The sequence below is a fragment of the Astatotilapia calliptera genome, chromosome 10 (genome assembly GCF_900246225.1).
Source record: "Astatotilapia calliptera chromosome 10, fAstCal1.2, whole genome shotgun sequence".
Taxonomy (NCBI): Eukaryota; Metazoa; Chordata; class Actinopteri; order Cichliformes; family Cichlidae; genus Astatotilapia; species Astatotilapia calliptera.
The window spans coordinates 32697481-32714401 of NC_039311.1; the positions used below are offsets into that span (position 1 = coordinate 32697481).

General features: G+C 42.6%; 1 protein-coding gene across 3 annotated transcripts in view; it reads left to right on the forward strand.

The window, feature by feature from the left end:
- The window catches only part of LOC113030320 (uncharacterized), a 63090-nt gene extending 46979 nt beyond the window's left edge, over positions 1-16111 (forward strand). For 2 of the 3 annotated variants that reach the window (XM_026181669.1, XM_026181668.1), the window contains 4 exons: positions 12056-12096; positions 12330-12422; positions 12740-12797; positions 15339-16111. In XM_026181669.1, the coding sequence (XP_026037454.1) occupies positions 12056-12096; positions 12330-12422; positions 12740-12797; positions 15339-15610 (464 nt within the window). In that variant the 3' untranslated portion in view covers positions 15611-16111. The remainder of the gene's footprint in view (positions 1-12055; positions 12097-12329; positions 12423-12739; positions 12798-15338) is intronic. The other variant, XM_026181670.1, reaches the window with a different exon arrangement.
- Positions 16112-16921: the final 810 nt, after the last annotated feature.

Genomic DNA, 16921 nt, shown 5'->3' on the forward strand with positions numbered 1-16921 from the left:
TTTGAACATTTTATAACTTCATTTGTGTCTTTAATAATCTAGGAATGGTAAAGCTTAAGCTAATAGCGGTCCAAGAAGACGGACCTTTTAGAGAATCAGTGAAAAAGCATAAACTATCACTTTCATGTTTAATCATTACTCATTGAAATGAACTGAATAGCGTTTAGAAGATTTGTTAATTTTTTGTCTTTTGTTAAAAAGAGGGGTTTCAATAATTTTTAGACACACCTTGCAAATGTGCTTATAACGAGTTGGCACTCGGCCTTTTGAAGGTCATAAGCTTCGTTCGGCGTGATGGTCCAGACTGATAAAGTGTAAGAAATGCCTTGAGTGCAGAGGGCTAAATGCAAACACTGCTTACACACACATAAGATATGATTAGAATAAGTCCCTGGGACATTCTGAATGTTTAGACCAATTCTGAATCACTAGAAGGTCAGTAGATAAGAACATTAGATTATTAGGGTTAGGAAGAGAGGTGTTTTGGTTTTCTGTCTCTTACAGAGAAAGGAACAGACACCAGACGAGGTCACAGAGATGCGAGGATCCTCCGTAGCAGAGTCAGACACAGTGACTGCCGAGACATCAACTGGGTCCAAGGGTCATGGCGTTTGGGCTCCAGCTAGTCACCACAAAAGGATGGATCCCATAAACACAGCAATAACCATGAAGGGGTTGGCGGAAATCCGAGAACACCAGACCAACGAAGTTCGAGAGGCTTTTGGGCAAAAAGGGGACACCTTCCTGTTCCTTTTTCTGGAGAATACACAGATCGTTGTTTGAAATCGGAGCAGAATAATCCCCTGATCTGTGTTACGACTGAAGGGTTGTCTAACCCCTGAGGTTGAAGAATTAAGAGCAGAGGATCACCCAACTGGACGACACTGGTAGCTGCAGCAATAAAATAAAGGTTAAGAGCTCTTCGGACAGAGGTTCTAGTCTACGTCTGAATGGTATCAGGGAACACCAAATAAAGCTGTGGGAGAACAGGGGAGTGTCATCTGGACCTGCTATCCTTGTAGTAATAGTTTGTCTTGCACCTGACTTGCGCAAACACAGAGGTCATCCCACATATGGTTCGCCCCTCAGGGGGACAAAGGACCTCAGGAGTGAGAAGAGATGAACCCAGCCACACTGGGCTACAGGGTGTTTGTGAGGTCATTATTCTAATGACCTCATCAGGGGGAATTGTAAAATTATGATATTATTTTATGCCATGTTATACCCCGAATTAAAGATTGTGAATTATTATGTAGTTTTAGTTTGCATTATTCTCCTGAATTAGAAGAAGCTGATAACTATTGCATTAGTTAAACTGATTTGCATTACATTAAATTGCTGACTTGTTGTGAATGAATGATATTGTTTTATGATGCATTATATTGCTGAGTTATAAGAAATACTGTTCACAGAAGGTTATTGTCTAATTTGTCTGAGTAGAAGAGAACAGAGTGTACTGGAGTTTTCTGCCCCATTTCAGCAGGAGCAGATAAACAGGGAGCCAAGGTCGTAGCTCAGGCGCTGTGTGAGAGAGAGCATGTGAATGTTTAGGCTTTTTATGATAAGGTGGAGGCACCAGAGGTTATAAAAGTTTGAGCAATGCTCCACCATTTTGAGATTTTGAGGCTGTCTGCATCAGTGTCCATCTCGATCATTAAATCATCGTTTGACTCAACCCGGCCGGACCAGTGTTGTTATTGTGGTTTTTTTCTCTTGTCTCCATCCCCAATATTTTGAACCTTAACAACACTTAACCCTAGCTAGGAACAAACCATGTTCGTCCTCTTCAACCTCATGCATGGTTTTGGGTGCCCTGCATACGTGCCTGTAATGTCCCCTTTCCCCACATGCATGGCATTTTACTTCATGTGCTGGACAATCTTGCTTTGAATGGGATGGAGCGCCGCCACATTTATGACACGTTGCCCCTTTCTTGCCATCTTCCTGGAACCCAAGTGTTTTAGCTTGATGACTATCAGTCTGGAGGAGTTTGATTCTAGTAGGCTTACGAGTGTGCACTCTATCTACCACTCCATAGTTGCAGTGTTCCGCTCATGCATACATGCATGGGGTCGATCGTGGCTCAAGAGTTGGCAGTTCGTCTTTTAATCAGAAGGTTGCCGGTTCGAGCCCCGACTCCGACAGTCTTCACCCGTTGCCTACTGGTGGTGGTCAGAGGGCCCGGTGGCTACAATGTAGCTTGCCATCACCAGTGTGTGAATGTGAATGGGTGGATGACTGAATGTAGTGTAAAAGCGCTTTGGGGTCCACAGGGACTGCAGGCCATTTTACCATTTTTACCATACAGTGCAGCCACAAAAGCATCCACTCTCCCTGTCCCTGCATGTTGAATTTGGTACATTTGTAAATCACATTTTTCTTCACAATGAAAAAAGCTTGGAATCCATCACGTACCCCCACATACATTCTCCTTTGCTAGACTGTTAGACGCAGACCGCGAAGCACATCGTCCGCCTCATCTCTCATGCAGTAAATTAATGTGTTCACTTGGTTTTCTTCCAAACCCACGTTCAAATTACTGGCGAGACGGAATCTTTCGAACCTCCGTATCCATTTGGATTACTCCTGCGGCTTTGAAAAGTCGAAGGGCTCTGGTGGCTGTATGCTGAATGTCACGCTTGACCCCGCCGGCGCTCTCTGTGCAGTTTTATCCACCATATTCTCCCTATCGTTTTCCGTGAACTCCGAAAGATACAGGTTTGTTCTCTTGAGGTTGTATGGATCTGTACAGAACTTCTGACACCATGTCATGTTATTAATTATACGCGGGTCCAGTGTATGAATTATAACCAACTCTTTATTTCGTTGTTTTTACTCTGTTCAACATAACATTCCATTTTTGGTCAAACCCACCGGTGTCAACCTCTAGCTGCCGTCAGTCAGTGTAAACTACACTGACTGGCTCTATTAACATTTACTGTGCAATGCAATTACACCACAGTGTAATGTGTGTCTTATGTTGTCCTGTGTCTGTCAACCCTTAATAAATCCTGTTTGGCCTTCATCTATTAGGCCAGGGATTAAGATTGAGTTCCAATCTTCTAGTAACTATTGACGTAAATAGTTTATTCTCTATATTTTAAGATAGAGATTGGCTGATTCGATTCACAATACTCCTTATTCTTGCCTTCTTTTCGTAATATTGATATTACAGCCTCTTTCAATGAGTGAGGCCTTTATAAGTGTCCAGCTGAATGAATCCAGTAACGGAGAGCTAGCTGTTCTTTAAAGTTCATTCATTTGAGTAGCCATTGCTCCCTGGATTTTTGTTTTCAGTCTACTAATAGCCTTGTATAGTTCTTTAGTGATTGGTGAAGTTAAGGTGTCATTTTGAAAGGTTCCTACAGAGGGGAGGTCTAGTTTAGCTAAGTAATCTATCTTTACTCTTTCACCCACCTAATCAGCCTGGTTGTATAGAGTTTCATTGTATTCTAGAAATACATTTTGGATTTTACTGGGGGTCATAATTTATTTCTTTGTTAATTGGATGATGATTATGTAATTTCTTCTTCATCTGTTTTACTGGCAACTGGCAACCTGTTTAATTAGAGCAGGTAGTTGTACTGCCCTCTATTGGAAGAGAATGTAATTGTTCTGCCCATTACTCACGCCAGTTGCTTAGAGTACCAATCAGGTGGAACCAGAAAATCTTCCACAGCACACCTGATCATTTCTCGTGGCCCTCAGTGGTTGGAAAACACTGGTATAGGCATATAGTTAAATAGCATTATGGTGAGATATGTCTGCTCTTCCTATTTTACTATGCAGGACACAGAGTCAATCTGTAATATTCATTTAAAAAAAAGTCAATTTTCAAGTACATCTTATGGGCTGCCAAATAGTGCGTGTAATCGTATTCTTTTTTTTTGGCCTGTCCCATTTGGTTCTTTAGCTGTCAGAATTGTTGTCTGAAGACCAACAAGGAGACCCAATGGATTTACTTTGCCAAATGGATCATCGTGGCATTGCCGTATTGGTCCATTTGATCAACCTTTGTTGTTATTATTTATTTTATTTTATTTTCAGTTGTTACAGACGGGACAGACATGACTGAGGGATGGGAAAGGGAGAGAGAAAGAGGAAGGAAAAGAAAAACAGAAGGGGAGAGGGACAGTGAGAAAGGGCACTTAAAAAGAGAAAGAAGAAAAAAAATCTCCTGGATCACCTGTTGAGAAAAAAAGAGAAAACAAGCAAAAACAACAGAGCAACATACTAAACACAACACCATCACGTTACTCTGGCTAAGTGTAAACAGCAGTAAATAATAAATATTGAATGTTGTTGTGTAGCAAGCAAGACCGACAGCGCATAATGTGCTTGGAAATAGCAGCCAATAAAGGTATAGTTTATGTCTACGAACAGTGAACACCCGTGTGCACACCTGTGTGGATCAGTGCGCTTGTATTCAAAAGGTTTCCCCATATAATGGTCTGCTAGAGGATGTAGAGAGCCATAGCCCCGTCCCCCAGGGCATGAAGCAGGCATGGAGGAGATCTAGACTCCAGACATCCAGAGGCCCCAGAGTGCGAGAGCCCAAGGAGGGCCAGCCGGTGCCGGCACGTGCCAGCCGGTGCAGGCACGTGCCAGCCGGTGCCAGTGTGAACCGAGCCGCAGCCGTGCCAGTGTGAACCGAGCCGCAGCCAATGGCGAAGGCGGGACCATTGGTTCACCCCAACGCGAAGCTTCCTGAAGCTTCATTTGCTCTAGCAGGACACCTACTGGACGTAAAAATAATAGCTGGCATGAATTTGAAGAGTGTGGCATTTTGCACACAGCCTGTAAATGTCAACAACAAAAGGAGTGTGTAAAACACCTATAGTGTAGTGATGCAGTGTACTGTGTATATTTATACTGGCAGTGTGGAAAATGATTATTTGCGGCAAAGTTCGAACCGCTTCCTGAACCAGTCACGTGGTACAGCCAGGCAGCGAGGCTTCGGACGTCATCATTTTCAGCTCCTCCCATAAATGAAGCAAGCCTCGATACGCGCTTCGCGGAAAACGCCCCCTCCATTACTCCATTACACACGCTTCGAAGCCTCGATACAGAACGTCACATCACTAGTGTCAGGAGTGCTGCCTCTAATGAATGAGGTAAATATGATGACGAGAAGTGGAAAGAAGAATGACTGTAATGAAGTGGCAGAGGATGGTGAAGGTTCTACAGCTGATCCAGTGGCTAAAGCAGGAGCTAAACCTGGCGATAGACTGGATGAACTGACAGCTCTGGTGAAATCATTGATGCAGTCTCAAGCAACAAGAGACCAGAGAATGGACAGAGAATCAGCCCGACAAGAACAAAGATGGAAAAGTATGCAACATCAGTTTCAGCAAATGCAAGTTCAAGTAAAAGAAATGACAGAACAGCAGCAGGAACAAGAGGACAACCAAATCGAGGAGGGAAATGAACCTGATGAGGGGCCTAGTCTGACTGGTCAGCAGATGTGGTCTCTGCCAAGACAGGAACCATTTCACCAGAGAGATCCCAAGTTGTTGCCACTCACTCCAGATGATGATATTGAGCATTTTCTCACTACTTTTGAGAGAATGGCTCAAGTTTGCCGTTGGCCGAGAGAAGAATGGGCTGTTCGACTCGTACCTCTGCTCACTGGAAAAGCACGTAGTGCTTATGTGCATATGGACATTGCTGATTCAGAAGTCTATGATAAAGTAAAAGATGCCATTCTTGCTAAATACGAAATAACTGCTGACACATACAGAAGAAGATTTCGAGCCCTGGATATGCACCCAGGTGAAACTCCAAGAGAACTTTATGTGCGATTAAAAGATATGTTTTACAAATGGGCGAAACCTGAAAAATCTACAGTGAAAGACATTTCTGAACTGATGATCTTGGAGCAGTTTCTGAGGATGGTCCACCCAGATCTGGAGGTGTGGATCAGGGAACGTGCCCCCAAATCTGCAGAGGAGGCTTCACAGCTAGCGGGAATCTTCATCTCTGCCAGAACAGGATCGAGAGGAACCACCTTTGGCCGGGACAGCTTCATGACTGGACAAAGTAAGTCTGATGGGGGTGTAAGGAGTGGTGGTATAGGCCAGAGTAGAAATGGTAAATGGTAAATGGCCTGCATTTGTATAGCGCTTTTCTAGTCCCTAAGGACCCCAAAGCGCTTTACACTACATTCAGTCATCCACCCATTCACACACACATTCACACACTGGCGATGGCAAGCTACATTGTAGCCACAGCCACCCTGGGGCGCACTGACGGAGGCGAGGCTGCCGGACACTGGCGCCACCGGGCCCTCTGACCACCACCAGTAGGCAAACACGGGGTTAGTATCTTGCCCAAGGATATTTGGCATGCAGCCAGGAGGCAGCCTGGGATCGAACCACCGACCTTCTGATTAGTGGCTGACCTGCTCTGCCACCTGAGCTACAGCCACCCAGAAGTTATCCTGGAAGCAGACATTTTGTTTCTGGTAAAAGTAACAACACTAAAAAGTCACATTCAGGTTCAAAATCAGATGTTAGATGTTATCACTGTAACCAGATAGGCCACACTCAGTATACCTGCCCAGCAACAACACAAAGTAGGCCATCCCTTTTGTGCTCAGCCCCCAGACCCACATTGCCAGGTCCTGATCATGAAGCAGTAAGAACAGCACCTGTACTTGTTAATGGTCAGCGTGAAGAAGCACTCCTAGATACAGGGAGCTTTCAGTCAGTGGTTTTGGCTAGTTTAGTACCAAGAGAGCTATGGAGTGACACAAGGACTAAAATAAGCTGTGTACATGGTGATGAGAAGGATTATCCCATGGCTGAGGTGTATTTGACTGTAGGTGGCCAGACATTTCTCCTGCCAGTGGCTTTAGCACCCAGACTACCATATGCAGTGATATTGGGCTTAGATATACCTACACTGTTAGATCTGGTGTCTAATGAAGTTCCGGGACATTCACATACAGTTCAGGTAGATCAAGACCACAACTTACAGAAGCAAGACATTGTTCTGCAGGCACAGCCAGAAAGTGCAATCCCCAGTTTGATCACCACAAGAGCTCAGAGTGCAAATGACCCGTTAAAAGAGCTACCTTTCTATGATGAAGAATTAGAAGTAAGCCCAGCAAAACCAGCTAAATCTCGAGCGCAAAGACGAAGAGAAAAATTTAGGGGTTCATCTAGGTTAGAGGGTGTAGACCAGAGCCCCAACCTCCCTCTGGAACTTGATATCCCACCAGATATCTCTTCACTTCAACAGGCAGATCCATCATTAAAATCCTGGTTTGATAAGGTGTCTGAGGTTGATGGACAGATGCAAGGGAAAGTAGATGTGTTGGCAGATGCAACCTATGTGCTGAGAAATGGTGTCCTTTATGAGTGTAAAGGCAAGACTGAAGCCATAGCATTACCACAGGCACTAAGAAACAAAGTCATGGAACTTGGTCATTCTGTACCTTGGGCAGGCCATCTTGGTTTTCAGAAATCTTTACATAGGATTGCAAGCCGTTTTGTCTGGCCTGGCATGTACACTCAACTACAGCAGTTTTGTAAGTCGTGTCAGATATGTCAGCTCACCCTAAATAAAGGAGTGGCCCGTGCCCATCTTCAGCCATTGCCTGTCATAGATACACCTTTCGAAAGAATAGGAATGGATGTAGTGGGGCCCCTTGAAAGAAGCTCATCAGGTAATCGTTACATCTTGGTCATTTGTGATTATGCCACTCGTTATCCTGAAGCTTTCCCCCTAAGATCAGTGAAAGCGAGACAGGTTGCCAATTGTCTCCTGCAGTTGTTTTCTAGAGTTGGTATAGCTAAAGAGGTCCTGACAGACTGTGGCACAAATTTCCAGTCTAAATTTCTACAGCAGGTATATAGATTACTTGGCATAAAAGGTATTAAAACCACCCCTTACCACCCCCAGTCAGATGGACTAGTAGAGCGTTTTAACCAGACACTAAAGAACATGCTGCGCAAATTTGTAACAGAGACTGGCTCAGACTGGGATCAGTGGCTGCCTTACTTGTTGTTTGCCTATCGCGAAGTGCCACAGGCCTCTACAGGATTTTCACCATTTGAACTGCTTTATGGCCGTCAAGTGAGAGGTCCACTCGACCTGCTGAAATAACAATGGGAGAATCCAGAGCCTGATGGAGATAATGTAATAGCTTATGTGCTGAAAATGAGAGACTAGAACAAATGACAATACTGGCACAGCAAAACATGAAAGTGGCTCAAAACGAGCAGAAAACCTGGTATGATAAGAAGGCCAGGGAAAGGACGTTCCAACCAGGACAGCATGTGTTGCTGTTGCTTCCTACGACAGACAGCAAACTGCTAGCCAGGTGGCAAGGCCCCTATAAAGTTACAAAACGTCTTGGCAATGTTAACTATGAGCTGTACATGCCTGACAGAAGGAAGAAACATCAGGTCTTCCATATTAATCTGTTAAAAGAATTCACGCAGCAGCAGCAACCGCCAATGCAGTCCATGCAGCAGGTAAAACAGCATTGTCTTGTTCGGGTAGTCAAGGACGAAGAGGAGGGAGAACAGTTTTTTCCCCACAGGCAAATCAGGGCCATGTTTAGTGTCACTGGCCCATCTTAAGCCCTCCCAGCAGGGAGATTTAAGGGCTCTTCTGGATCCAAATTTGTTCCAGGAAAAACCTGGTTTTACAAAACTGGTACAACACAAAGTCCACTTGAGGGATAATGCTCCACCCCGTAGAAAATTCTATAGGATTCCTGAACGCCTGGTTTCACAGCTGAAGAAAGAAATTGACCTAATGTTGTCACTTGGGATAATTGAAACATCAGTGAGTGAATGGTGCAGCCCAATTGTTCTGGTCCCGAAAAAGGATGGAACATTGAGGTTTTGCATTGACTTGAGATATCTCAACTCTGTCTCAAAGTTTGACCCCTACCCAATGCCTCGTATTGATGAGCTCTTGGAAAGGGTGGGGAGAAGTAAGTTCATTACCACTCTTGATCTAAGCAAGGGCTACTGGCAGGTGGCCCTAGCTCCAGAGGCAAAGGAACTGACGGCCTTCAAAACCCCGTTTGGGCTGTTTCAGTTCAGGGTGATGCCGTTTGGTCTCCAAGGGGCACCAGCAACGTTTCAGCGGCTGATGGACCAGGTCTTGAGGGATGTGTCAGACTTTGCTGCAGCATACCTAGATGATGTTGTGATATTTAGTCAGACCTGGGAGCAGCATGTGGCTCACCTGCAACGCGTTCTAAAGCTAATCAAATCTGCTGGTCTTACTATCAATCCTCACAAGTGTAAGATCGCACAGAGGCAGGTGGAGTACCTTGGATATGTGGTTGGACATGGACAGGTGAAGCCTCAGGTGGGGAAAATGGAGGCAATCCATGCATATCCAGTTCCTACAACCAAGAAGAAGGTGCGGGCATTTATAGGCTTAGTGGGCTGGTACAGTAAATTCATCCCCCACTTTGCAGAGAGGGCAGCACCTCTCACGGATTTGACAAAAGCGTCGGCGCCGAATAAGGTCAAGTGGACAAAAGACTGTGACAGAGCTTTCATTGACCTTAAGTCAGCCATCACAAGTGATTCTGTTCTACACAGCCTGGATTTTGCTCAGCCTTTCACACTGCAGACAGATGCTTCTGGAGTAGGCTTAGGGGCCGTGCTGCTTCAGGAGGTGGAGGGAGTGAGGCGCCCGGTTGTTTTCCTCAGCAGAAAGCTTCAGGACAGAGAGTCTAGATACTCCACCGTGGAAAAGGAGTGTCTTGCTATGAAGTGGGCGGTGGAGTCACTGAGGTACCATCTTCTAGGCAGACATTTCACCCTGGAGACAGACCATCGTGCCCTTCAGTGGCTGCACAAGATGAAGGAGACTAACATGCGTGTTGCGAGATGGTATTTGTCATTGCAACCCTATGATTTCACAGTGCGGTATCGTCCAGGCAAATCTAACTGTGTTGCAGACTGTCTTTCACGCATGTATGAAGATTGAAGTACAGTAGTCTAAGGAGAAGGGGGGAGGAAATGTAATGGAGACCAGGGGTTCCATTACCTGGTTGGTATGGTTAATAATAAATTGTTGGATTGAGAATTTAAAATGCGGTAATAAAGAAAACACATTAGTTCTTATGGAGTCTTATTAGGTTATTTGACATACAATTAAATTGACAGCTTGTAACAGAAAAGAGACAGTGGGACTGGCCATCCTACCTGTGTCGGAGAAGAGCCAAAGTTAGAGCTGCTTGCAGTTAATCATTTATCAATAACCTAAACATATGCGAAATGAGAACTTGTAAAGGTACTCACCTGTCCTAGTTGCTTCTTGCAGGATGTGGAGCAAAAGAGTGAAAGCAGCTAAATCACCTGTTTAAGAGCTCTTGGAGCAGACCAGTGTGCCAGGTTAGGGAGTATGGATAAAGAGGGTTTTAATTTAGATAGAAATGGGTGAAGCTTATGTTATTGGTTTGTTTATAGTATGTGTTGGAAATATGTATATGTTTGTGATGTGCTTTAATGTTATTGTATGTTTGTGTTTGTGTGGAGGGTTATGTGTTCATTTTGATTAGTTAACCCCCATACTTGGGCTATTCCGGATGCTCACCTGAAGAGGTAGAGTATAAAAGGAAGCCATTTTGTTTAGTTGTTGTGAGTGTTTGTGCTGTTATCATGCTCCTTCTTTAATAAAGTTGGCCTTTTGTTGTGGGCAGTCTGAGGTACACCTGTGCACTACTCATGATGTCAGATCAGCATCCTGATGTGGCACACCTGTGAGGTGGGATGGATTATCTCAATATAGCAGATGTGCCCACTACCACACATTTGGACTGATTTGTGACCACTGTTTGGGAGGGATGGTTATATTGTGTATCTGGAATGAATTTTAGGTCTCTACGTCCATCCCATGGGGAATGGGAGCAGTAACACAGGTGTTGCGTTTATATTTTTGTTGAGTGTATATACATATCGATATTGAACCGTTCGATACAGTGCTTTCGGTTCGGTACGCATATGTATCGAACAATACAGAATTTTTAATTTATTTTATTAACTTTCCTTCTGAGATGCTGTCTGTGTTGAGCGCTCAGTGGATCTGCGCTCGACAGTGCAGCCTAGGCGGAGTAGTTGAACGCAGATTCACTGACCGCAGGGCAAGCTAGCAAGACAGAAGCTCGTTGCAACATGGCAAATTGAACCTCCCCCACCCTCATTCAGATCTGGCATTTGGAACTAATTTGGTTTTCATGTGACGTATGACCCTGAAGGTAAGCGCGTCATGGACAGAAGTAAAACAGTATGTCGGATGTGCCACGCAATGCTCAATTACATGGGTGGGAACTACTGCGTTAGCGCAGTTAGCTCGTTAACGTGTTGACGCTGTCTAGCCCCATGCACGGGACGATCAGGGGTAGCTCATTAACGGAGATTTGCCGTGTTGTGGCGTTAAGGACATTTCAACGAGATTAACCTGACAGCACTAGTGGGAACACAACGAATATGACTGCACATTTACGCCGACATCATCCTAGTGCAACGACAAGTGGAAGCAGACAAAAACAACAAGCATGCATGCTACAAACTTTACCCGAGTCATTTAGACAGCCGTTAGCACAGGATTCTCCTTATGGGGACCTGATATGTTTAATATGCTGCTGAGAATATAGCCCAGAAGAAGCGTATAGTAGAGCTTTTATTTTGAAAGAGCCATTTCTCTGTAATAAACTCTCTTTTCCAAAGATGAGGGATTCCTCCATCAGATAGATTTATTTATTTATTACTTTGTTGTTTCAGCAACATTAAATTTAAAAACTATACTTTTGAGTTAAAATATATATATAATTTTAATAAATGACAAATCATTAAAATTTATATATATATATATATATATATATATAGAGAGAGAGAGAGAGACAGACAGACAGACAGACAGACACTGATATACTGAGGATGAAACATTTTGAAAGCAACAGCGTTTGTCCTTCGACACATTTACACCTCAAAATCACCTCAGTCAGTCTGACTGGGTCTGACTAATATCACAGGTCCATTTATAAACTGACTGATCTGTTTCTCCATATTTTTATCTTCAGAGTCTGTCTCCTCAAGTTCAAGGAAAAGGAAGGTGGACAAGGTAAGGCGACATAATGAGAACAACCTGACAAAGTATTTACTTCATATCATAGTTTACATCCATCAGTGTCAGAATTAAATTAATTAAGCTTAATCAAACCAACAGTTTATTAAGATGTTATTTAACACAGGTTCTTTGTACCACATGGCTCCTGCAGTACATCAAAATAATCCTGTGTTTAATTACAGTGTAAATGATCTTCTGTTCTCATTTTGTGCTTCTGGTTTCCTCAGACTGAATCAGCTGGATCAGTGATGCCCAAAAAGAAGAAGACAGAGAACAAAGTTTCATCGCTGAAATCAACTCGAGCCACCAAAACTACCAAGGTAGCTGCGATTTCCAGACTGTAGGCTTTAAAGTTCCTTTATTAATCAACTGTTATTCAAATACTTAGTAGAATATAAGGGAACAGATGGATGAAGTGAGAAAACTAATTAAATAACAAGTGAACAGATCAATACATTCAGCCAGTACAATAAGCAAACTAATAAACCAAGGGGACCACTTAATGAACCATCGGATGAATAAAAATAAATAAATCTCTGGTAGTTCACATCCATCACTGGGAGGATAAACTGATGAAGCTGAATAACTTTAAACACATTGTAAATGATCTTCTGTGTTACTGTTCTGGTTTGCTCAGGCTGCTTTATCAGAGAAGCCCAAAAAGAAGGAGAACAAACAGAAAGCTAAGAAAAAAGGTGAGTTCACACTGAAGTGTTATTTATGTCATGTTGCGACTTCTTCAGATAATCTGTGAGCTTGAAGTGTGAAGAGAAGCTTTTGGGGTCAAAGGTGATAATAAAAACATATTTTCCAGTTTAATGTGCAGTATTAGGTCAAACTTATACCACTGTGGTCAGAAATCTTTCTCCACTCTTAATGGGCAAGAACATTCTGGCTCCCGTGTTATGATTTCTCAAAGGTTTTTTTCTGATTTGCAGTACAGGCCTCTGTCTGTAGCATGTGAGTCAGAATACTGTAGCTCCTGTGGAAAATAGTCTCAAATCAGAAGGACTTGACTCCCTGCTATAATTCTCAAACATGCATCTTAAAGCAAATAACTCGTAAACTGGAGAAGAAATGACATGTCACTAATTTAGATGACCGCTAACTTTCTGCTTCTTAATTCAGATCAAACTGAGCTTATTGTACTCGGCCCTGAACATGTTAGAAATATGGTATCTAAGCAGATTCTTCCTCTGGATGGCATTACCTTGGCCTCCAGTAACGCTGTGAGGAACCTTGGAGTCATTTTTGACCAGGACATGTCCTTCAACGCACATATTAAACCAGGATATGCAGCAGTTAGATTGTTTGAAGGGCGGAGCTCAAGAGAAGAATGTGATTGGTCACTTTACCAGACTAAAATAAAGTGAGAATAATTCTCTGGTTTCATTACCATAGAAACCAAGTGATTACTTCAATATTTCTTTTTGTTTTCAAATTAAAATGAAATACAGTGATCCCTCGCTATAACGCGGCTCTATGGTGTTATTTTTGTGACACTATTCTGAGCGCATGTAAAAAAAATTTGCAGGTGCAAGTGTTGCATTTTGAGGAGAAATTTATTTTGAGCGCAGAAAAGCTAAATTTGAGTGAACAAAACTCATTGCTGCGTGCAAAAATTTTATTTCAGTGTTTGCTATTATCCACACACACACAATAGCAGCCCCTCTCGCTCAGTTTTTGCATTTGCGCTCGCTCGCAATGTGTCTCTTTGTGTAGTCGGACGATTTTTTTGTCAGTTCAGCCTTATATATCATGTTTAACCCGAGTGACCACCCGGTCAGCTGGTGGGTAACAGGCATCTCTGAAACGTTAGAGCACTTATGCAAATATGTGATGTATTGATAAATCAAGCAGGTATTTGAAGTTTACACAGAAACATTCTCGCATGAAAATATCTTAAAAGTTTATTTTGTGACCCAGACAGAGTAATATTTCAAACTCCGCCCCTCTGCGTTCCTCTGCCACTGCCTCGTTTGAGTTTTGGACGAAATGCATTCTGGGATATTGCATTTCGTCATTTCGAGCTGATTGGAGACCAGAACAGCCAATCAGATTTTTTTGCATCCAAGTCTGTGATTGGCTGGTTTTGTGGCACAAATATAACGGTGTACAGAAATGTTGAGAGCGCGAGCAACACATTGCGAACGAGCTCAAAAACTGAGCAGGAGGGGCTGCTGTTGTGTGTGGATAATAGCAAACACTGAAATACATTTTTTACACGCAGCAATGAGTTTTGTTCACTCAAATTTAGCTTTTCTTCGCTCAAAATAAATTTCTCCTCAAAATGCAAAACTGTGTGCGCTCAAATCTTTTTTTTACGTGTGCTCAGAATAGTGGCACAAAAATAACGCCATATGGTTCACCTTTCGTAGCCTCGCTGTTTCGTGGATTTTGTTTTGCAATTTTGCACGCTTTTTTTTTTAAACAGCGCATTGTGTTCTGCATGCTGATTGGCTGTAGACCATTGTCAATCAACCTCATCCTGTGTCTCCTCTACAGTACAGAAGCGTTCAGCTTGTCAAATTTACATAAATCTTCGATCGCTAGCAGTGTGACTCTGAAGTGCTGCACTGTATGTTTGTTAGTTTTCTCCCCAACAAAACAATGTCCATGAAACATTTTGCACGGTTAAAGGCACGTTTGGTAGCACCCACAAGACAGAGGAAGATGCTAACCATCGCACAAAAAGTTGGACTTCTGGAGATGCTAAAGGAAGGTAGAAGTTACCATATTTTTCATATTATAAAGCACTTTAAGCGAAACAAAACAGTGAGATAAATCAAACTTTACTCAACTCATTCTTCTTGCTTCCTCCACTTTCTTACCATTGATTCATTAATGCTGAATTCTCTCACAGCTGCTTTATTCAATGTTCTGGACCTGAAAACATGGTTTGATCTCTGGTTTCATTCTATAATACTGGACTTATTGTACTACAAAAGGTTTGAACTTTGAGAGAGTTTAAACAAGAGAGAAAAGTGTGAAAATGTTCATGCCTTTCTGAGAAAAGTGTATAAAGTGTGTAGTGAGGGGTTTTACAGCCTTAAAACATCTATAATGTAAAAAATAAAGCTGGCTACTTCACGGATTTCACCTGTCACGGGTTATTCTTAGAACTTAACTCCGGTGATAAGCGGGGGACCACTGTATAATGAATTAAAAATGTTTTCTTGCATGAAATAAAAGCAATGCAGCAAGATTCCAATCAGTCGCTATATTTTTTTTCTCAGGACAAAAACATTTTGTGGATGAACACCGGAGCAAGCTGATCCAGAGAGTGAGCAACATCGCACCGATTCTGGATGACCTCCTACAAAAAGATTTTATCGACGAAGAAGTTTACGCTGACATCAGAGCTCACAAGACCCCTCAAGAGAAGATGAGGAATCTCCTCAGCCACATTGTAAAAGATGGTGATACCTCCAAAGAAGCCTTCTACCAAGTCCTTAGGAAACACCAAAAGATGCTCATTGAGAACCTCATCCAAAACAGTACAAAGTAAAGCCAGGGTCTCCTTTTGGATCAGGAACTGACCTGATGTTTGTTAACTTTTCTAGAAAAACAATTTACAGGTCCATTAACCCAGTACCTGTTGTCAACACTCTGTCCCCAGAATAGCTTATTCACACAGGGTGCAGCCAAAGTCAGAGCACTACACAGAAGGGCCTTGATACTCTGAAAAGCACAAAGGAGACCACACATATGTCACATGTTCCTTCATTAGATCAAAAAGGGGAGTGGCAGTGGAGGAACACTTCAGACAGAAACTATGATAACATCTGACCTAAAAATCACGTCAGCTCATTGGTTCTTAGCTTGGGGAACTCTTCTATGGCCATTGCCTTCAGTTATACTGACTGGACCTGACCCAAAGCCAAAGTACATCACTGTCATACAAACAAACTGACATTTAATCAAATGAATGGTCACTCAGGCTGCAGACAGTGATTCAATGACAGTATGTTTGCACTGAAGCACCGCAGCAATTTCCTAATGTTGTAAACCTGCTCAACATTTGGCAATAAAACCCTTTCTGATTCTGATTCTGATTCAAATAGGGAACAAATGTAAAGTACATGATGGTCCCAAGTGCCACCATATACAACTACATCATCCAGATAGCACAACCCTCCAGATCACCAAACACCATACAGAGATGTTGGAACACTGCTGGTGCATTTTCATATCAAACATCCTTGAAAGAGTAGTTGTCAAACAGCTAACAGATCATCTGCAGAGGTTTATTTGAAGAGTTTCAGTCAGGTTTCAGAGCTCAGCACAGCACAGAAACAGCTTTAGTGAAGGTTACAAATGATCTTCTTATGGCCTCTGACAGTGGACTCATCTCTGTGCTTGTTATTTTTTTTAAACATCAAACTTGATTATGTTACCAAAAAAAACACTGATGTGAATAAAGGACAAAAATAACTTTACATTGTGTATAAAAATCTGAAATGTTTGTTCCTCATTATCAACAAATCCATCTATGATTAATTTAAGAAACTCATTTGTCGCTATATTCTTGTTCAGGTATGAAAATGTCTTTAAACATACCCTATCTATGCCATATTTTGCTACTGTCTGCTGTGTATCTTCCTCTAGTTCCCAAAGCCTGGTTGTTCCCATCTATGGATGTAACATTCATGTGAGAAGCTCTTTGTGCTGAACTGTGTATTCATCCTGTAGTTAATGTGATTCCTTTGTATGGTGTGTGTTGGAGTAGTGTGTTGTAAGTGTTATCTCCCAGTGTCCACCTTACAATATGAAGCGCCTGGAGACACCTGTTGTTGTGATTTGGAGTTATATAAATAAA